This window comes from Hippopotamus amphibius, chromosome 3, assembly GCF_030028045.1.
Source record: "Hippopotamus amphibius kiboko isolate mHipAmp2 chromosome 3, mHipAmp2.hap2, whole genome shotgun sequence".
Lineage (NCBI taxonomy): Eukaryota > Metazoa > Chordata > Mammalia > Artiodactyla > Hippopotamidae > Hippopotamus > Hippopotamus amphibius.
In genome coordinates this window covers 125,639,324-125,660,398 of record NC_080188.1, presented here as the reverse complement: position 1 = coordinate 125,660,398, position 21,075 = coordinate 125,639,324, and the positions used below count along the sequence as shown (strand labels likewise).

General features: G+C 57.8%; 1 protein-coding gene across 1 annotated transcript; it reads left to right on the top strand.

Annotated features, from left to right (window-relative positions):
- Positions 1-607: 607 nt before the first annotated feature.
- On the top strand, positions 608-20,891 carry EHD1 (EH domain containing 1). The gene is made up of 5 exons (XM_057728496.1): positions 608-1,204; positions 4,916-5,013; positions 15,504-15,916; positions 18,241-18,405; positions 18,855-20,891. Exons 1-5 carry the CDS (start codon positions 801-803, stop codon positions 19,377-19,379), a joined length of 1,605 nt encoding a protein of 534 aa, XP_057584479.1. The 5' UTR covers positions 608-800; the 3' UTR covers positions 19,380-20,891.
- Positions 20,892-21,075: the final 184 nt, after the last annotated feature.

Here is a 21,075-nt window from a genome sequence, read left to right as displayed (position 1 = left end):
CTACTCCCTCAGCTTCCTCCACTACCTCATTCCTGTCTCTCCCTCTCCCAAAGTAGATAAAAGATGAGGGGATGAGAGGGAGTGTCAGGGAAGAGCGGGCGAGAGGAGGCAAGGAAGGGCAGTGCAGACAGGAGGCGCACGGCACCGTGGTGGTGGTGGTGGGGGGGATCCTTCCATGCTTCTGGGGATTCTGAGCCAGTGGGAGGAGGAGGACCGTTCACGGGGAAACTGAGGCTGGGGCGCGTATTCAGGGTACTGGGATGTCTAACTGGGAGTCTCGCGGGTTATGGAAGACGCGCAGACCCTGGGACCCCCTCGCGCCGGACCCCCACTTCCCGCCTTCCCAACAGCAGCACTTCCGCAAGCCTCCCTCCAAAGGGCGGGGCGAGGGCCAACAGGTGCGGTTGCCACGGCACCCGGGCCAGGGGTGGAGCGAAACAAGCGGCGCTCGCGAGATTTGGAATCGGCCAATGGGAGGCGGGGGAGGGGAAGACGTGGCGCGGAGTGCGCGGGCGGTGCTCCTCCCTCACCCCGTCCCAAGTCCCCGCGGCCCCGCGTGGCGGCGGTGCGCGCGCAGGAACGCGCGGCCCGGCCATATAAAGGGCGCACGGCGAAGGGCGCGCGCCACTGCGCAGAGGCCGCTCAGCGGGCCGTGCCGTGCGCCTGCGCAGTGCGGGCCGCTCCCCGCCCCCTGCCCCGCCGCCCCTCCTCCGGCCGGCCCGGCCCTCCTCGGCTCCGAGCCCTCCACCGGGTCTCAGTCGCCGCTCTGCCCCGCAGCAGCCAGCCCGGCCTCCGGCAGCATGTTCAGCTGGGTCAGCAAGGATGCCCGCCGCAAGAAGGAGCCGGAGCTCTTCCAGACGGTGGCCGAGGGGCTGCGGCAACTATACGCGCAGAAGCTGCTGCCGCTGGAGGAGCACTACCGCTTCCACGAGTTCCACTCGCCCGCGCTGGAGGACGCTGACTTCGACAACAAGCCCATGGTGCTCCTCGTGGGCCAGTACAGCACGGGCAAGACCACCTTCATCCGTCATCTGATCGAGCAGGACTTCCCGGGGATGCGCATCGGGCCCGAGCCCACCACCGACTCCTTCATCGCGGTCATGCACGGCCCCACCGAGGGCGTGGTGCCGGGCAACGCGCTCGTCGTCGACCCGCGGCGCCCCTTCCGCAAGCTCAACGCCTTCGGCAACGCCTTCCTCAACAGGTACCCACCCCTTGACCCGGGGGGCGGCCGGGGTCTCGAGCGTCCTGTGGCCGCCGCCCCCGCTGGTCTTTGTCCCCGAGGCCCCCGTGAGACCCTCAGCGACCACTCCCTGGGACTGGGTCCCCTGCCGCTTTCCACAGAAAACCCTTACGATGGGGTGTTGCGAGTGGGCGTCGCCGGCTCCCCTGGCTCTGTCACCGGCCCCCCCCCCCCGAATTTTCCTGGTTATCGGTTTAACTCCCAACCCCCCCGGGAGTTCCCAGACTCACTTCCCTCAGTTAGTCTTGGTCTCTACCTCCTTCCCCCAGACTGGACGCACCTAATTCATTCAAACCAACCCCCTCACCCCTCCCTTCAAGGGTCTGTTTCTTAAGTGTCGTGGAAAAACACGGTGACACTTTTAGCCATTCCCTTTGCTGGTGTGCTGTGCTGTGCCTCCCCAGGGACCGGTGGTTTGTGGAGGAGGGACAGGGGAAGATCTGCTGTGGCCTGCTGAGTTTGGGGCGGCCTGCAGAGGCAGCCGACGGCGAAGACCGGCCCTTCTCCCAGGGGCAGCTCTGAAGGGCCTTTGCTGCTTTAGGGGTTTCAGGGGTAAGAGTCTGTGCTGCCAAGCGGTGGCCCTTGGAGCCCTGGAATGAGATTTGGGCCCCTCTAGACTCTCTGGGACGTTCCCTAACCTACTTGGGCCTCAGTCTCCCCAGTGAAATGGGTAAAACCCTGATGAGGGTAATTCTCCAAGGTTCTAACCTTCATGATGGTATGAATGAAAGGCACCGGGCTCCTCTCTCAGGAGTGCCACAGCCAAGTTCATTTTTCTCTAAAGGAATTGGGAGGTCCCGCTCAATGGGGATTCTAAAATCCCTCCCCCCACCCCCAGGGGACACACCAAAGGACTTCACAGATCTGTCCTCTCTGCCAAATCCCATTCAAGGAGTGACTCCACATGCCTTTCAGAGTCTCTTCTGGGGAAAAGCCTAGGAAAGAATCCTTGACTCTTGCCTTCCAGAAGGTCTCCACCCTGTATGATCACATTCCTTTCCAGACACTGTCCAGCTGCACAGGGTAGACCAGCTTGCCCTCAATCCAAGCCAGTGGCCGGACCTTCCTCTGTGTGCAGAACTGACCTTTAACGGAGAAAATAGGCAGGCTTCTGTTGTCTTTTTGCCTCTTTCAGGCATGTAAACCTGTGTGTCACAGCTGATGGCATTTGTGAGTCAGGGCCAGAGTAGAGTAAAGCCCTTGGGGTGAGACTCCTGAAGAGGCAGGGCCCTCCTAGCCAGGAGCCCGCCTCAGGGGATACTGGGGTTTAGGAATTGTTGTGCTTGTAGGTAGGCAGTTGCCTGACTGTCAGATGGGGGGTGCCTACAGCCTAGCGGAAAGTTTGGCTGCTATGCTGGGAATTCCAAGCATTGTTAGGTCTGCTTTCCAGGAGAAATTTGGGAAGCTAGAAGGAAGGAGCTACATCTCCTTCTGCTCTCCTTAAGTGTCCCCTTTTGATTGTAAGAACAGATCTTTTTTGTAAGGAGGCCTGTTTTCTGAATTTGGAGACCTGAAGTTTCAGAGCTGGAAGGGATCTTAGACATCAGCTAGGCAACCCCCATCTCGTTCAGGAAACCGCAGCTCTGAGAGCCCAGCTGATTCGTCGAGTTCATGAAGTTCACAGAGCACGTTAATGCAGTGCCGACTGTCTGCCTTTGTGCAGCCAGTTACCGCCTCCTGCTGCTTCTCTCTGAAAAAAAGAGCAGTTCAGGAGCCCCGAGGTCAAAGAGAGGCACCCTGATGATGCCGGTGTGGCAGGTCTGAGAGCCACACTTTTTTTCCCTTCTGCCACCACTTCATCTCCAGAGGGTCCCAGAACACTACTGGCCCTGCCGGAAGGGGCCGCATCTGCCGAAGGTGGGGGTGTGGGTTTGCACTGGAGCTGAGGCCCCCGAGCTGTGTCAGCCTGTGTAGTACACCAGCGCCGCCCAGCCAGCCAGGGCACACAAAGGGGGCTCTTCACTGGCTGACACAGCCTCTCCCGCACTCTTAAAGAGACTCATTGAATCATGGACTGGACTTTCCGGTCTCTTCCCCCTAAGTGGCTGCTCTAAGATTAAAATGAGAGAGAGCAGGAGGCAGGGTGCAGCGAGGGTATCCTAAGCATGTCCTGTGTAAACTCATTGCATAACTGGTGCTTGTAACGCAAGATGAAACCTCTGCATCCTTGTTGGTGAGGAAATGGGATTGGACACATCTATGCTGCCTGCTCCCTTTCGTGTTTTCGGCCCCACTCCCCGGGCTTTGCCGAGCACCTGATGCACGGAGATGTTAACCTAACTCACGAGGCTCTTTATGAGGCATTTTTTTGTATGTTACTTTTCAGAGCCAACTCTACTACAAACCCTTGTGTTTTGGTTTTCTCTCTGCTGCTTCTTCCCCAGCAGGAACCCCTGGTTGTGCAGTTATTTACAGCACATATGCTCTGCTGCTGGCACCGTGAGGGTGAGGTCCTGCGGGTCAGCTGCTTCTGCTCTGTTGTGCCTGCAGGCAGCACCTCTGGCCCTGGCCAGCTGCCCCCGTCCACTCCCCGTACCCCGCCGGTTGGCCGAGAGTCACTTGGCGGGTGGGGCCGAAAGGAGACTCGTATCATCTCAGATTCCTAGACAATGGGCCAGTATTTTCTTTGCTCACCATACCTTTTCCAGAGGAGTTTTTAAAGGAGCCTTTTTTGTGTCCAGTCAAGAATCTCTGCTATCAGTTGGGACAGCCCCTTGCTGTTCTGGGCTGTTCTGAGCTTGGTGAGAAGTCAGGCACACACAGCTGAGCCCTCGCCCGTGAGTTGCCAGCCTCTCTGTGGCTTGTTATTCCTCGATCTGCTTTGACTTTCAGAGAGAATGGTGTCTGTACCTCCCTGCCCCACCATCTACCAGCCTGCGTGGTCCCCTGGCAGTCACTGGCTGCCTACTGCAGTCCCTTCACCCAAGCAGCTGAGTGGAAGGGAGGGCTGGCCCCAGCAGCGGTCGGAAAGGACCACCTCTCTCCGTATGTGGAAATTTAGCCAAGTGGTTGAATTTATTTATTTATTTAATTTTTTGGCTGCACTGCATGGCGTGTGGGATCTTCGTTCCCAGCCCAGGGACCAAACCCGCACCCCCTGCATTGGAAGCAAGGATTCTTAACCCCTGGCCTGCCAGGGAAGTCCCATGAAAATTTTAATATGGAATTCCAAGGTCCCAGTTGTCACCCTTCTCTTTTCCGTCTGGAACTGAACGGTGACCTAGGCTTGGGCAGATTTCCCTAACACATCAGCAACTTGAGAGAGTTGAACTCTTGAACTCTGGGGGAAAAGCTAAGTGAGGGAAGTGCTGATGTGGGTCTGTTGGAGCCTGCTGGTTGGATTCCCAGTTAGGACAATATGTGCAATTTGCTGGGCACCCCTGGAAACTTTTTTTTTTTTTTTTTGGCCACATGGCTTCCGGGATCTTAGTTCCCCGACCGGGGATTGAACCTGTGCCCCCTGCAGTGGAAGCGCAGAATCCTAACCACTGGACCGCCAGGGAATTCCCACCCCTGAAAACTTATGACAATAGAAAACCTCCTTTCAGTTCCTTGCTTCTGGAAAGGAAGCCAGAGGCAGAGATGAAGGAGTACAGAAGTCACTGCTGTCCCACCTAGAGCAGCGATCCCTGAGTCTTGACATCTCTCTTCCGGGCTCTTGCTCTCATGCAGGTTCATGTGTGCCCAGCTGCCCAACCCGGTCTTGGACAGTATAAGCATCATCGACACTCCCGGGATCCTCTCTGGAGAGAAACAGCGCATCAGCAGAGGTAAACAGGCTCTGACACAGCCCAGGGCACCTGGTACAGTCCGACAGCTGCCATCTGACGTCTGTGACGCGGACCAGATGCTGCCCAGGTCTCTCCCAGCCCACATGAGAACCCATTCTACATCAGCCTGGTATCTGCACGCTGCTCCAAGCCCGGTGGGGGCCGCAGCTTGCTTTCTCCTTGGCTCCCTTTGCCGAGGTTACAGGAGCCATCGGGGTGATTTAAGTCATTTTCAAGCTTCCCAGCCCCTGGGGCCTTCTAGAAAGGAGGACAAGGATCCTGGCTGGTTGTGAGGTCCCAGGAAATCACTCAGTGTCTGGGCTCCAGGTGCCTCAGCCAGCATTGCTATTCTGAAGGAGCCTCTGGCTCCCCTGGGGCTCATCCACCTTCGTTTGTGTTTAAAAGCTTTGCCTCCCAGAGCTGTATAAATTCCTGGTGAGTCGAGCAGGACTGTGACAGGACAGTTTGACTTGAAAGAGCCAGCCAAAAAGAGAAGCTAGCAGGAATTTATGAAACATTTTTGGGCTGAGGAAATGTGTTTAAGTTTGCTTAAATGTTGGTCAGTGGCAGCCTGCCTGGGTGTCGTGCGTGGCGTAAGATTTTCATGCCGAGTCGCCGTGCACTGGGCCCACTCTAGTTGTGTAAACTCCTGTCTCCACTTCCCCAAGCTTTTCTAAAGATCTGGTTCAGGGTGCACCTCAACTTGGTTATATTTCTGCGGCTGCCTCTTTTTGCAGAAGGGAGGGGCACCTCTGGATGCTCTCTGGGAGGAGCATGGGGGCCTGGCTAGGAGTGGAGCCAGCAGCTGCAAATGTAAGAATGAAACTGGATCAGGTTCAGGGGGCGTTGAGGACAAGTGGTCAGATTTGTTTATCATTAACATGCAAATCTCTCCTGCATCCCCTTTCCCTCCGGGCTGCCCAGCGTTAGTGAGCTTTGCAGTCGTTAGCGAGCTTTGCAGTCGAAGCCTGCAGCTTCAGATTTGGGAGGCAGTGTGGTCTGCCGTGGTTGTCAGGGGTTGGGGGCCCCGCTGTCAGTGCCGAGAAACCCTGCTTCTCTTTTTTTTCCTGGCTTGTGGGCCCCTGCCAATATGGGATTGCATCAGAGCATACTGAAACTGCTCTCTCTCTCTCTCTCTCTCTGGTTTGAACTTTTAAGTTCTCTACCTCGATGATAACGACACTTCTAGGGGTTCGAGAGAGCAGATTTGGGGACCCCCTTTGGAAAAGGCGAGGGCCAGGTTTTCTTTCTTACTGCTGTTATTGTTCCAACCTGGTTTTAAGAAAATACCTGATAAACAAGGCTTTTGCCTGGTCATTTGCCAAAGCAAGGCTAGAAAATCCAAAGAAGTTACTCTTAAAGAGAAAGACCCACAAAAGGGAATTTATTTTCCATCTACCTTCAGGACTGAGCCATCCTGGAGGGACTTTTCTTTGAGGCTTTGTAGAGTTACGTCTTTAATGACCTGGGGGAGTAAGTTGGGGAGGGGTTCGGTTCTCCTGGCTGGGGGCCATCAGATCAGATAGGTCAGTTGACATAAACACATCTTTGGATAAGGGACAGTAATAGCTCATAAAAAGAGCTTATCCTCCCCAAATGCCACACTCCTTATAACCTTCAGAGCTGGCAGTAACGGTATTTGAGGGAAAGCCTTTAGGGTTCTTGTGGCCCCTGTTGTCTCCTGAAAAGGAACTCAGAAACAGGGGTTTTCCACCAGTGCTGTGAAGTACCCCTGCTGGGCTGTCTTTGACACTTCAGCCTGGGGCCTTAGAGCTCAGCCGACTGAGGAGTTGGGAGTGTCTGACCCTATCTTGCTGCAGAGAGAACCCTTACCCTGCCTGCTGGGGTGTTTCCCTCCCCTGCCTCCCCTTCCCTCTGCTTCCTTACCCCATTAGTAGAAAGACAGGCAGTGGTGTCCAAACTTGCTCTCTGTGGGGCAGACACCAGAGCAGAGCTTCAGTGTGCTCTCCAGCCAGGCTCAGGGTACCTCTTCCCGGGTACCAGGCAGTCCAGGCCCACACGTTACCCATGTAGATGGCAGATACTTGGAGGAGGAAGCCAGCAGGAGAAAGCAGGGTTCACCATTAGTACTCTGCCTCCGCACCCCGCCCTGTCCCCTGTCATGTACAATGTGGCCCCTCTGGGCCCCTGGGCAGCCAGGGACCCTCCCTCACCCATCACGGGCAGGAAGACGGAGGTTGGGTTAAAGTGCATCACTCTGATTGGAGGAGGGCTTTCCTCCTGTGAAATAGTGAGAGACCAAACTGATTTTACAGGCTGTTTCTTTCCCTCTGTAACCCTGGAGGCCTGGGTTTAAAGTATTTTACTAAAAGTTACCAAGTTGGGATTTACCATGGGATGTGTTTGGGGTGAGCATTTTATCAGCTGGAGAAAGACCATCAGGCGGTACCTCTTAGATGTTCTGGGTGTGGCCTCCAGGGTGGTGTCCTCTAGGTGGACACAGAAGGGATGGGCTTCTCCTTGGAGACCCCATTCGTCTGTCATTGCAAAGACCCCATGTTGCCCAGCAGAGCAAGTCAGAGTAGCGCAGTGTGTTCCAGGCTCCCTGGCAGCCACCTCTCTGCTCCCTGTGCTGATGGCGTGGAGAGCAGGTGTTTCCCTCTCAGAAAGATCAGGCCAACAGAAACCGTGGGTCCCGGGGAAGCGGCATGCATTTCTGGGTCTGCCGACCTCGTTCCCTGGAAGCAGAACATCCTTCTGGAGCCTGCATGGATGTTAGCGTCGCTAATTGCATTTACTTCCAGTTCCTACCCTGTCTGCCTGGCCCCTCCTGACTTTTTCCCCTTTCCCCATGGTGCCTAATGTGTGCAGGAAATACTGCGTGGAAAGATAAGGTAGGGCCTGAGCAGGCCCAAAGCAGTCAGGATACAGCCCAGGCTCTGCAAGAGAGCCCTGAGAATTACTCCAGGGAAGAGTAGGGGCCTCTGGGGGGGTCTTGGGCTACACCTCCCCACTGTGCTAAGTCTCCTGAGTGCCTTTAAAGATAAAGTTCTCTTGTGTCAGCAGAGAAAGGTAACCTGTGGGGACAGTGTTCATTCTTGGGTGCTGCCCGTGTGACTGATAAAAAGGGCATTCCAGAGGGTGTCTGGGGCACGGCGGGACTGGCACCCCGGGCTCCCAGGCTGCTGGCCGCCGGGACAGTCGCGGCAGGGCCTGGGAGGGAGCAGGTCTTCCCACGTGGGTCCTCTGTGGGCCGTGGTGGGAGGCAGTCCAGTGGAAGCTGTGGCCCGGGAGGCAGGGGCCTGGCCAGGGCAGTCATGCCATAGTCACCGTGAGGCTGTGAGCCGAGCTGTAACTTTTGGGCCTCATTTTCCCCCATGGGAGTTGAGTCAGCAGGAACGAGTTGCTTCCACTTGGATTAGGAGCTGGAACCCGGTGGGCCTCGTGCCTGGCTCTCTGCTGGCCTCCGCCATGGGAACCAGCCCCGACGGCTTATCGCAGAAGCTGCATCTGTGAGGAAGCCGCTGCTCTTCAGATGAGGAAACGGAGGCTTAGCGGAGTTAAGTAGCTCAAGGGGACACGGGCTAGCAGGAGTTGGTGCTGGGATTCGAACCCAGCAGAGGCCGTGCTCACGCCGTGTGGGCTGAAGGCCGGTGCTCTGGGCTGAGGAGCTCCGAGGGCTTGGCTCGGACAAGCCCTTGGCCCTGCTAGGCCTGTGCCGTGCCAGGCTCAGCTCTCCCAGAATGTCCAGGGGCCACCCTGCTTCTCTCCCGGCCCGAGATCAGACTCCGAGTCTAGAAAGGGGCCTGAGGATTTGAACAGCAGTGCTGAGATCTGCTTTTTTCCCCCCTATTTTCTGCCTCTAGTTAGAAATCCCAGCCCACCCTTCCCCACCCAGCCATCCGTGGATGGGCATTAGGAGCCCAGGCTAAGGCTGGCCGGTCCCCTGGGTTCTCACTTGCCCCCCTGCTGACTGTCCCTGGATCCCAGGCTCCATCCCAGCTCAGGAGCCGTCCCTGGCTCAGCCCTGGAGCCTGCTGGCCCACAGGTGTGCCTTCCTGCTGACTACCTCCTGAGATGCCCCAGCCCTAGAAGCCCTCCAGGCCAGTGTTTCACCAGGGTTTTCTGCAGCCCATGCAGTACCTCCACGAGGCCGCCCCCAGAAGCCTTGTGCAAGGCCACGTACTGCATCCCTCCTGGGTTCCCAGCGCCCCAGCACAGACGATGACTGAGGGTTTGAGTCCCAGGTCAGTGCTTAGGAGCTGGGGTCCCTGGGGAGTTGCTGCGGCCCTGGGAGCCGCATCGATGGAACAGGAACTACTGTACCAGCCTCTTGGTTCCTGTCAACGATTACAGGAATTCACATGTGTTAAGCTCTTGCCCTAGGGCCTGCTGCCCAGTTCAGTGTCCAGCAAATGTCAACCGAATGAAAATACACTGAAGAACCCCGGGATTCCCCGACTTTGGTGAGGAAGACCTTTCTCTGAAAAATATCCCAAGGATGCCGGAGGAGAGGGAAGCATTGACTCAGCAGGGATTTTCCTTCAGACTCCAGGACCTCCTCTGGGGGCCTGGGGCTCAGCACAGCTACCCTCCTCCGAGCCTTCCTCTGCCACCCCTCCCAGCCCCTCCCCCCCCCCCCCAACCCAGCCTTGGCCGCTCTCCCCGTGGGGGTGTGGGACCAGCCTGTGCTGGCGCCCCACCTGTTCCCAGGCAGCTGCCTGGGCGTCTGCAAATGCTCGGTTTATATTTGGGGTACGAGGCATTCTTCACGCGTTAGAAACGGTCGTTGCCTACACACCCGTCAGAAGCTGAGTTTCTTGGGCCCCAAAAACAAATCCTGTGAGTAGATGATTGCAGACATTTACGAAGCGCTTACGGTAGGCCAGGCGCTCACTCACTCACACAGCGGAAACCTGCCGTCTTCACGTTGCAGTTGAAGAAACGGAGTCTCAGAGAGTAGAAAGTTCGGGCCTGATTCCAGAGTCCGTCTGCCATTCCCCGTGCCCCACCCCGTCCTTTGTTGTTTGTCTGTAGGCCAGGTTTATGGAGGTTTGTGTCATATACGGTAAAATTCACCCAGGGCACCCGTTGTGTAACCGCCACAGCCACCAAGATGCAGTCTCCATCAGCTCAGAAAGTCCCTTGCACCCCTTTGTGGTCCCTCACCTACATCCCTCCTCAGACAGCCACTGATCTCTGCCCCTAAGGTTGTGCCTTTCCAGAATGTTAGAAATGGAATCACCCAGTACAAAGCCTTTTGTGTCTGTCTTGCACTTAGCATTTGCTCTGGAAATTCATTGTGTCTTTGAGAGTCTGCAGTTCATTCCTTTTTGTAGCTGTTGTATCCCGTGATATGAATGTACCATAACTTGTCATCCATCCTTCTGTTGACGGGCATCTGGGTTTCCAGTTTGGGGCAGTTTTGAATAAAACTGCTACAAACATTTATGTAGAGTGCAGATTTTAATTTCTCAGTTTCTTTCTTTCTTTTTTTTATTGGCTGTGACTCATGTGTGGCATGTGGGATCTTAGTCCCCTGACCAGAGCTTGAACACCCCCGCCCCTGCTGCATTGGAAGCGCGGAGTCTTAACCACTGGAGCACCGGGAGGGGGGTGTCCCAATTTCTCCGTTTCTCTTGGGTAAATGCCAAGACGTGGGAGGCCCCTTTCTCCCAACCTCTGTGCCACTGAAAGGGTCCTTCCCCTAAACACTTTAGCTTAAGGAAGCTCAGAACAAATCCTCACGGTGCAGATTCTTAGCTCTTTAATCTCTCTTGTTCTCCTGTACCCCTTCCTCCCAGCCCCGCTGCGGGTTAAGCATGTGTGATGGGAGCTGTGGCAAGAAACGCCGAGGCCCACGCAGCTTGAATGGCAGGAAACAAAAGTCGATTGGAGACAAACCCTCTATTGTTCGCGTTCTAGAAACGTCTGGAATGTCTGAAGCAGCTTTTCCCCCCAGTTATTGGAACTACCTGTGTTTGGAGGTTGCTGGGGTAGGGCGAGGACACCTCACAGCTGCTCCCTCTTCACCTTGGTGTCAGAGGGTCAGAAGCGAGACTCTTGGCAGGAAGGCAGACCTGGTGAGCAGGGCAGCCAGTGCTGCAGAGGCAGGATCCCTGGAGCAGCCGGGACCTGCAGGAGGCTCGGTAGGAACGGAGCCAAGGTGAGAGGCAGGCTTGGGCCTCCTGTCTACATGGCCCGTGTAAAATATGTATCATGTACGGTTTACCATTTTAACTGTTTTTAAGTGTACCGTTCAGTGGCATTAAGTACATTCTCATTGTTGTACAAACATCACCACCATCACCTCCAGAACTTTTTCTTCTTTTGCCAAACGGAAACTCTGTCCCCATTAAGCGACAACTCCCCTCCTCGTCCCCAGCCCCGGGCCCCCAGTGTTCCACTTTCTGTCTCTGGGATGTGACTCTAGGCACCTCATACCAGTGGAATCATACCCTGTGACTGGCTTATTTCATCATTTCATAATGTCTTCAAGGTCCTAGAACTTTCCGAGCCAGAGCTTGTCTCTTATCAGCACTGGCTTTTACGGACACTGCAGGGTCAGCCCTTTCTTTCCAGCTCACCCTCTCTGACCGTGTTGTCTGTGTCCTTTGTGGGTGTCAGCGCCTCACGCCTGTCCTGCCCGAGGCAGACGAAGCTGCAGCACAGGGTCGGCACCTGGCGTGTGGGGCGTAGTGTCCTCCTTCGCGGGCGCGCCTGCCTTCCTGCTTCTGCTGAGGAGTGGCTGTGCCTCAGCTGTGTCTGGTCCCTGGTCCTTTTGCCTGAGGCCAGCCTCTAGGATGTCGCGCAGCCTGAGGCCCCGTGCCTGGGGCAGTGCTGGGGGCAGGGAGCTCCTTTCTGGACATGTCCCTGGTCCCTGGACTTGGCACCTGTCGCTGAGCCCCAGGCTGACGGTGGCCCCTGGGCCGCCTGGCCAGTGCGCGGGCTCGGTCGATGCTCTCGGCATCGCGGCTGTGGGTCTGTTCGGCCCTTGGTGCCTGGGGAGACACACGGGCTGAGTGAGGGGTGGGCGGGCTGAGGGGTGTCTGGTGGGCCTGGCGAGGCTGCGGCCACAGAGTAGGACATGGTCTTCCACCTGCGATGACGTTCGCACCAGCTTGAGCATTGTGACCCCCTCCGTGACCTGTGGATGTGCTTGGCCAGCCACCAGGTCTCTCTCATCAAAAGTGTGAGCACTTTCCATACAAACAGGAAATTTCATTCACCTGCAAAAAAATGGACTTAGCTCTGTTGGCTCCAGCTTGAGGTGTTGGCGAGGAACTGGGTTTGTTGGGGTGCTTGCTTGTCTGGGGGCTCTAGGTGCCTGGTGCCTCCGTCAGAGACTCCTCCTCCTCCTCCTTCTCCTCTGCTGTCTCCTCCTCCTCCTCCTCCTCCTCCTCTCCCTCCATCATCTGCCCCCCACCCCCGCCGCGCCGGCCCGCCCCATCGGGGGATGGGAGGCGGGAGGCCACGCTGGGTGGAGTCCGGGGGTGACCTCAGCTCCCTGCATGCCTCCTGACTCTGCGGCCAAAGCTAACTCGGCCTCGAGCCCAGCCCACCGGGGAGCCCCTGTTCCCAGTACCTCGGTTCTGGCCTCGCTGCCTCCCCAGCTGTGTGAATCTGTGGTCGTTTGAACTTGTGCTCGTCTGAGGACAAAGAGTGTGACGAGGGGAGAAGTTGGGCCTCGTTTTTGCGGAGAGGGAGCAGCGGTTCAGTCCTGAGTCATCGCTTTCTCAGCGCTGGCCTGCCGTTCCCAGAGCCGGCCATAAAAGGCGGTGGCAGCGAGGCCGGGCCGGCCCCGCTCCCTGCCGGCGTCCCTCGGCCTGCTCCTCCTGTCCGGGGCTGCGGGGACCTTGTACCTTGGAACCAGCATCCTGGTGGTGGCTGGTGTAGGAGTGACCCGGCCCTTGCTCTGTGCCCTCCCACGCCCTCTGGGTGCGGGGAATCTGGTAGCCCGGCCGTTTCCTTCATCTTCACGGGCCTCTGGAAGACCGATGGCTCCCCTGCCCAGGCTCAAGTTCAGATTCACAGGGACTTTGCTGCCCTCAGCTCACCTCACTCCCACCCTGTTAAGAAACTGGCTGCTGGAGGAGTAGGGGGGACCCTCCCATCAGAGTGGCCTGCTTCCCCCGGTGCTGCAGTGGGAACACGTTGCCCTGGCGGGGCCGCATGCTACGGAAGCCATGCATTCAGGGTTTTCCTTAAGTTTCGGCGTCTTGCCGCAAGGACAGACACTGGCCTCCGGCCTCAGAGCCAAACTGATGTTTGTCGCCCTTAGTTCCTAACCAGGGATGCAGCCCCAGCCGCTCAGCCCTCCATCCTAGGGTCCTGCCACCTCTCCCCCCGCCTGGGCCTGCCCGACCCACGGGTGTCATTCTGGTGCCGGGTCCTGTGCTGGGAGCCTGACACGTCCCCTCATTTAATCCTCCCTGTGATCTTAGAGGAAATTGTTTGACTTTTACAGATGAAAACGTGTAACTCAGCAGTTAAGAACTTTGGGTCACAGAGTCAGTGGCTGGAGCTGGGGATTCAACCCCAGAGGTTTCTTCCTGCAAGCCTGTGTGGCTTCTGAGTGTCCACGTGGCCACTCAGAAGAGGCCTGAAGCGATGGCCACTCAGGAGAGGCCTGCGTGGCCGCCGCTTCAGGCGCACAGACAACCCTGGAGCGCACTTGAACCTGGGGGCTGGGTGGCCGGAATGTTTGTCTAACCAGGCACAGCTTCACCCCAGTCACGCCCCACACGGCCCTGTTTATCTTAAAGCACCTCCTCGCTGCCCCCGGGGGGTGTTCTGCCTGGAGTGGCGGTGGCACGAGGCCCTCTGTGGACTCACCTGCAGCCCGGGAGGCTTGGCCGGATGGCTCAGCCCCCGCCTCACAGGAGGGGGCGGTGAGGGCTGCGCTCCCCGTGGCCCCGAGAGTCACTCTGGGCCTTCTGTTGACACTTGGTCCTTTTCTTTGGTCTCCCCCTGTACCTGCTACGTTTCTGGTCCTGCCATCTAGAGAAGGCGTGTCTAAATCCCAGCCTGGCCAGGGTGGGGCGTGTGGGAGCAGCCCTGGAGGGGGTGGGGGTTAGTTTTGGCCTGTTTCTGGGCAGTGTCCCAGGCACTGCTCTACAGGAACGGCTTCTCTGGCTTCTCAGGGATGTGACGGTGCTCTGGGAAGGATGCGTGGCTTTTGAGAGGGCCGGCCTGCACTTGGGGTGGCCTGTGGCCAGCGGGTGAGGAACAAGGACACTTGCCCAGAGTCACCCAGAGAGATGGCAGCTTGGGGCTGGGACCCAGGCTTCCCAAAGACTCTCGGGCCATTGTTTCCACATGGTCTTCCTACCGCTCCTTCATGTCCCTAAAAGACAAGAAGCAGAATTTTCACTCCTTCTGGGGACAGTGCAAGAAGTGGAAATATTAATAGGCTACAAATTAAACTGCTACTGTGGAGGCCCACAAATCCATTGGCTTAAATCAGGTATCTGAGCGTTTGCGTGAAATACAACAGTCCAAGGCCGTCCTGAACCCAGGGTGGTTGTTCCAGTTCCTGCCCTCACACCTGCGTTCCAGTCCTCAGGGAGGGAGAAGAGGGCAAAGGGCTGGTGCACCTTTTCTTTGCTTGTTCCTTTTTGCTGCAGAGAGGCTGGGAAATGCAGTGTTCAGCTGAGGGGCCATGAATCCAGCTAAAACTAGACAGTTCTGTCAGCGGTCCTACCGCAGACGGCACAGTTCACCAACGGCCTTAATTGTCGGTGGGAAACAGCAGAGAATAGGGTTGGGAACTGGAGTTTTAGTCCAGTCGCTTCATTTTAGAGAAGCATTTAAGAGCTAGAGGGGAAGTGGTTTGCAGCACTGCCTAGGCTTGTAGAGCCGGAGTCAGCAAACGTTTTGCTGGAAGGGTCAGAGTGTTAAATTTTCAGCTTTGTGGGCTTTGTGGTCTCTGCCACGACTGAGCTCTGCTATTGTAGCACAAAAGCAGCCAAAGACAGTACAGATGAACAGGCTGTGTTCCAATAAAGCTTTATGTGTGAAAACAGGTGGTGGGCCAGATACGGCCCCCGAGCTGTAGCTTCTACAGAATGAATGAGATTCGTGCAGAACAGGGAGCCCAGCACGTAGCCCTGGACAAGTAGCAGCGGTAGGTCTTACTGCTGTTAACGGTCGCTGCTGTGCAGGGGCGCCCAGCTGGCAGCCCTCACATCGGTTCTTGCCGCCCGGTGCCGAGCTGTGCGGCACTGCTGGGCTCCCCTCGCTCATGCCATAGTCGGACCCACTTTAGAGCTCGGACTTTGTGAGTTCCTTTGCATTATTTACGCGTTAAGCACCTCTTCGTGCCAGGTGCTACATGGGTGAGGGTGTTACCTTGGTGGGTACGGAAGTAGGGGAGACCTGATGAGCCTGCCCTCAGGGTGCTGTGCTGTCCACGTAAGTACACTCTGGAAATTTAAATGACCCCAGGCTGAGAAGTACCAGGCCAGAGACGGGAGCCATCAGACCGCCTGGCCCCTGGGCGCCGCTGACTCGCGCTTCTCTTCCCGCAGGTTACGACTTCGCGGCTGTCCTCGAGTGGTTCGCCGAGCGGGTGGACCGTATCATCCTGCTCTTCGACGCCCACAAGCTGGACATCTCTGACGAGTTCTCGGAAGTCATCAAGGCCCTCAAGAACCACGAGGACAAGATCCGCGTGGTGCTGAACAAGGCCGACCAGATCGAGACCCAGCAGCTGATGCGGGTCTACGGGGCCCTCATGTGGTCCCTGGGGAAGATCATCAACACCCCCGAGGTGGTCAGGGTCTACATCGGCTCCTTCTGGTCCCACCCGCTCCTCATCCCCGACAACCGCAAGCTCTTCGAGGCCGAGGAGCAGGACCTCTTCAAAGACATCCAGTCTCTGCCCCGAAACGCCGCCCTCAGGAAGCTCAATGACCTGATCAAGCGGGCGCGCCTGGCCAAGGTAGACCCGGGGTGGGGGCGTGGCCCCAGGGGGCTCTGGGATGGCCACTCGGGGCCCCGGGATTGGATGCCCGAGACCCAGCCCTGCAGACCTGTGGCCGCGCTGTGCGGTGCCGTGTCTGAGCCTGTCCCCTTGTGCACCCGTGGGTGCAGCCTTTTCCTACCTGAGATTCTTTTGAAAATATATAAACATCAGATAAGAAGGTACTGCTGTACCAAGGACCAGCTCGGGGAGTGAGAGTGGGTGGGGGTGCCGCCCGAGGCCTCACGGGCTTCCCCCCAGGTCTCCTGAGCCCTGGAGTGCAAGCAGCACATGCTGGGCGCCGGGGATGCAGTGGGGACTGACAGGTCCCCACCCTCCTAGCACTTGGCAGCTGTACAGGGGAAAGCAGAACACGTAAAGACAGAAAGCACGATTTATTTGTATTGTGTCTGGGTTGGAATGGGGTGCTGCAGAAGCAGGCCGCTGAGGAGCTGTCATGGGAGGTGGGCTGGACTGGGGGGCCTCGGGCAGGAGATGATGCTTAAGCCGGGAAGGGAGGTAGTGGAGAGATGGGGCGCAAGCCTGTGGGCCCAGGGAGAACACTGGGTGGCGTCTGCCCCAGCGGCCTTATGAACCGTCCCAAGGCCTCTGTGGAAGCACAGGGCCTGCTGGCACTGGCAGGCAGCATCTGAATTGTTCAAGAGTTTGGAATCTCAGCGCCTGGCCGAGCGCTTCAGAGAGACCCTTGGGGGGCTGGGGCTGGGAGAGGAGGGTTCATGCTGCCAGTGGACCCTTTAAACCCTGGGGAGCATAGCGTGTCCCCTTAGGACAGAGTTTTCTCCGGGGGCAGGCCCTGTCCTGGGAGAGCCAGGGAGCCCGGGGGGCCGTGGGCCAAACACAGTGTCCCAGGGCACCCCACCCCATCTTGAGCCCAGAGTCAGGTAGCTTTGGGTGCTCTTTGGTTTGAATAATGAGAAGTAACCCTTCATCCCTTACCCCCAGTTATGTCTCCACGCTGGTTATCCAGAGTGCTCCAGGACAAGCAGGCTGGAACTTGATAGATGCATAGGTTCTCAGACCCCACCTCTGCCCTACTGAACCAGAATCTGCATTTGAACACGGTCCCCTGGTGACCTGTATGCATAGTAAAGATGCAGACCCCTGCTCTGGAGGATATGGGGCTGCATATTTCTCTAGATATCTCACTTCTGGAAGCTTCCTGATGAGTGGAGCTGGTTCTGAGAAAGGAACCCATGAGAAAATCCATATAACTGGCTCCCGGCCTCGAAGGACAAAGCGACGTCCTGAGTTGAAGGGGAAGAGGCAGTGAATGGAGGAGAGAGCTGGCCTCCTGTTTTCCGGTCCAGCCTCTGCTCAGTCGCAGGGAAGGGCAGTTCCCCTCCCTCCCCATCCAACCCCTCTCCTGGAGGGGCCTCTCTTGCTCTTGTTCAGCCTCCTTCCAGGACAGAACAAAGGGCAGACTTCAGGCCCCTGCCTGCTCTGCTACAGAGATAGTGTGTAATCATGTGGCCCTCGGGCACATTGAGTCACCCTGCCTGGAAAGCCCCAGCCTCTCCAGTCCTGTCCTGCACCTGCTGTTTTGAGATTGTTTCCTTCCTGCACTGAGTTGGTCTCTCTGCTGGCCTGTGATGGGCAGAGCTATGACTGTGACTTTGTGACCAGCCTGCTTCCCTGGGGGCAGTTCTCAGCCAGGTCTTGGCCCCAGGCAGACAGGGTTAGGCCAGTGGAGGAGTTTTTGGGGGGGTGGAGCAGGCAGTCTGGGAGAAGGGGGTGTAAGGCTGACTGGCTTTAGCCCTCCTCGGCTGGACGTTGGTTGGCAGGGCAGAGAGATTTGAGGGCTGTGCCCCGGAAAGGTTGCCAGCCTTACTGGCCCACTGTGGGGAAGGGTGTGCCGCCCTCCATTGGCAGATGTCTAACCAAGGTCCTGAGTTTAGATAAAGCCTGAAACATCTGAGCAAAGCTTTGTGGGATTTCTCTAATGCTTGGTCATCCCCGAGGCTGTCAGGATGATAAAGTGGGGCATAACTTCAGGCCGTGTTGGAGTTCACAGCACCAGCATCCAGGCCTGTGTAAGCAGGATGTGTAAGCAGGATGGCACGGCTCCGCCTGGCTTGATAGGAACGTGCTCAGCATCTCTGATGCACGGAGGGGCCGCCAGGGGGAAGGTCTGCGCCCCGAGAAATGGAAAGAACGTGGGCTTTGGGCTGTGTTTAGCTGTCCCGGGTTACAGTCCAGCTTTCCGGGACAGCCCAGGTGCAGGCCACACTCCCAACAAGGTGTCCAGCAAGCGCCTGACGTCCGCCCCTTCCCTGTCTTCACAGGTCCATGCCTACATCATCAGCTCCCTCAAGAAGGAGATGCCCAATGTCTTCGGCAAAGAGAGCAAAAAGAAAGAGCTGGTGAACAACCTGGGCGAGATCTACCAGAAGATCGAGCGGGAGCATCAGATCTCCCCCGGCGACTTCCCCAACCTCCGCAAGATGCAGGTACAGCCACCCCTCACACCCCGGCGGGGCTGGTGGGGATCGGAACGAGGACGGCTCGTGGCAGTGGGGCAGTGGTTCTGGAGGGAACCCCGGCTCCATGGAGTGAGGCCTCCCAAAGTGGAAGCAACCTGGTTAATCACCAGCACCTCACCCCATCGGAGAAGCTGACCCGGGCCGTGACACCTCGCCGGGAAATGTGGTGACTCACCCTGAGGGGTAGGGAGAGAGCGGGGCTGTGCCAGCCTCCTCCCAGTTAATCCTGGCCACAGTCCTACAAGGAGGGGACTGTTTTTACCTCTGACTTAGAGATGGGGGAGCCAAGATGTCAAGTGGTTGGGGCCGTGACGCGCGGAGCCAGCTCCTCCTGCTCGGAAACCCTTGCTACCCCTGTGGCGCCAGAGCCCGGGAGGGGCCGACTCACCCCTGTCCTTCCTCCCCTCCCACCACAGGAACTCCTGCAGACCCAGGACTTCAGCAAGTTCCAGGCCCTGAAGCCCAAGCTGCTGGACACCGTGGACGACATGCTGGCCAACGACATTGCCCGGCTGATGGTGATGGTGCGACAGGAGGAGTCCCTGATGCCCGCCCAGGTCGTGAAGGGCGGCGCCTTCGAGGGCACCATGAACGGGCCCTTCGGGCATGGCTACGGCGAGGGGGCCGGCGAGGGCATCGACGATGTCGAGTGGGTGGTGGGCAAGGACAAGCCCACCTACGACGAGATCTTCTACACTCTGTCGCCCGTCAACGGCAAGATCACGGGCGCTAGCGCCAAGAAGGAGATGGTGAAGTCCAAGCTGCCCAACACGGTGCTGGGGAAGATCTGGAAGCTGGCCGACGTGGACCGGGACGGGCTGCTGGACGACGAGGAGTTTGCCCTGGCCAACCACCTCATCAAAGTCAAGCTGGAGGGCCACGAGCTGCCTGCCGACCTGCCCCCGCACCTGATCCCGCCCTCCAAGCGGAGGCATGAGTGAGCCCCGCCGGCCGCGTCCACCAGCTCGGTGCCCGGCCCGGCAGAGGCTGGGGGAGGAGAGGGTCAGCAGTTCCCAAGACCATAAAGACTGAGCCATGTTTCCTCAGCTCCCAAAAGGAAAACCACCGTCTTTCTCTTAAGGCTGCTCCTGGGGAGGCAGGTGTGATATTCATATGTGAATGATGGAATTTTGTGCATAAGAACTACGGATATTTTTAATATATAACGTTAGAGGCAGCGTTCTTTCTTGCCTCCTCCTCCTCCTCCTCCTCCTTCTGGCAGCCCCACGTGCACACAGGCTCTGTCCTCCCGGTCCTCACCTCCTGCCGGGGAAGCCGCCCCGCTCGCCCCTCCTGCAGCTGTGTAGACAGGGACACGGGGTCCTTGTTTGTTTCAGGCTGAGTCGCTCCACCGGGCCAGTGGCTCCCTTCCGTGCCCGGCCCTGACCCCGCCCTCCGCTCCCAGGTTCAGTTGGTTCTCTTCCTCCTTCCCTTGCTGGCCCCCCACCCCCCCCACCCCATCCACAGGCCCTGCCTTTGCTCTCTTGTCCCCAGGCTCGGCAGTCACAGAAGCCAGGCCCAGCTGCCTTTTGGGGGGCATCCAAGGGATGGGTGGGTGTGAGAGAACATCTTCCAGAGAAATACATAAGCTAGCTTTTGTTCTGTAAAGTGGCATCTTTCATACTTGACTGAATTTTCCAGTAACTTCCCAACCACTTGTTCAGAAGCTGTGATTTTTGTCTCCTTCCCCACACCCCAGCTGGCGGACAGCTCCACTCAGGAGACACCCCGCCCTCCGGAGACCCCAGAGGTGGTGTTTCCTGCTTCACCCTCTCACTTTCCTGGAACATTAATTCTGGTGCACCTCCCTGCCCCACCTTTGGTGGGCAGTGGGTCCTCACGAACCTGGTGTGGCCTGGTGCTCCAGCCGGGGCCAGGTGGCCAGGCAGAGAGACCGGGGACGGCCCAGCCCCTTCCCTCTCCCACCTGCCTTCCTTCCGTTGAGCAAAGGAGGGCGGCGCTCCATTCTGATGCCCTTAGAACAGCGCCCCCCGGGCTGAGCACCTAGAAGCCCGAGCCAGCCGGTGGCCAGTGGAGGCCGCCTCACTCTGCTTTGCCTCCACTGGGCAGTTGGAGCGCAGCCTCGGGGGCCTGGACATGCGTGCTGGCCGGTGGTTGGACACCAGGGCCTGGAGCCGTCATCACAGAGAAACTGTGGTCGGGGGAGCAGGCTTCCCACCAGTCACTCCCTCGGGGGTCTCAGGGACTCCACTCTGACCCCTGACCCCAGCCCACCCTCCCAGTGCTGCTCTCTAGGCCTCCCAGGGTCCAAGTCACCAGGAACTGTCCTTGTTACCTGCAGCCGGCCTCGGGCCCCCCCATCCCACACGGCATCCTCATCGGGAATTCACTGCAGTTTAAGGTGCAGTGGCTTAACCGCACTTGCCTGTGGGAAGGAAAAGCAACTGAAGACAAGACTTTTTTTTTTGCATTAAAAAAAAGTTTATGCTGAAGCTGGCTTCTGGTGCTGAGATGTCTCTTTGCGGGGCCTGCTCCCCACAGGAGCACAGCATTCGGGGGGCCAAGATACCAGCAGAGACAGACTGGCAAGCCTGGCAGAGTGAGGGGCTGAGCGGGAATAGTTTTTTTGGGGGGAAGGATGGGGTGAAGAAGTTGGGAGAGCCTCTGATGACTGAG

Bases quoted from the DNA above. Each gene is read 5' to 3' on its own strand.
- EHD1 (XM_057728496.1), top strand. From the start codon at position 801: ATGTTCAGCTGGGTCAGCAAGGATGCCCGCCGCAAGAAGGAGCCGGAG. The intron at 15,917-18,240 runs GTAGACCCGGGG...CTGTCTTCACAG, and splicing joins AGCGGGCGCGCCTGGCCAAG to GTCCATGCCTACATCATCAG. The intron at 18,406-18,854 runs GTACAGCCACCC...CTCCCACCACAG, and splicing joins CCAACCTCCGCAAGATGCAG to GAACTCCTGCAGACCCAGGA.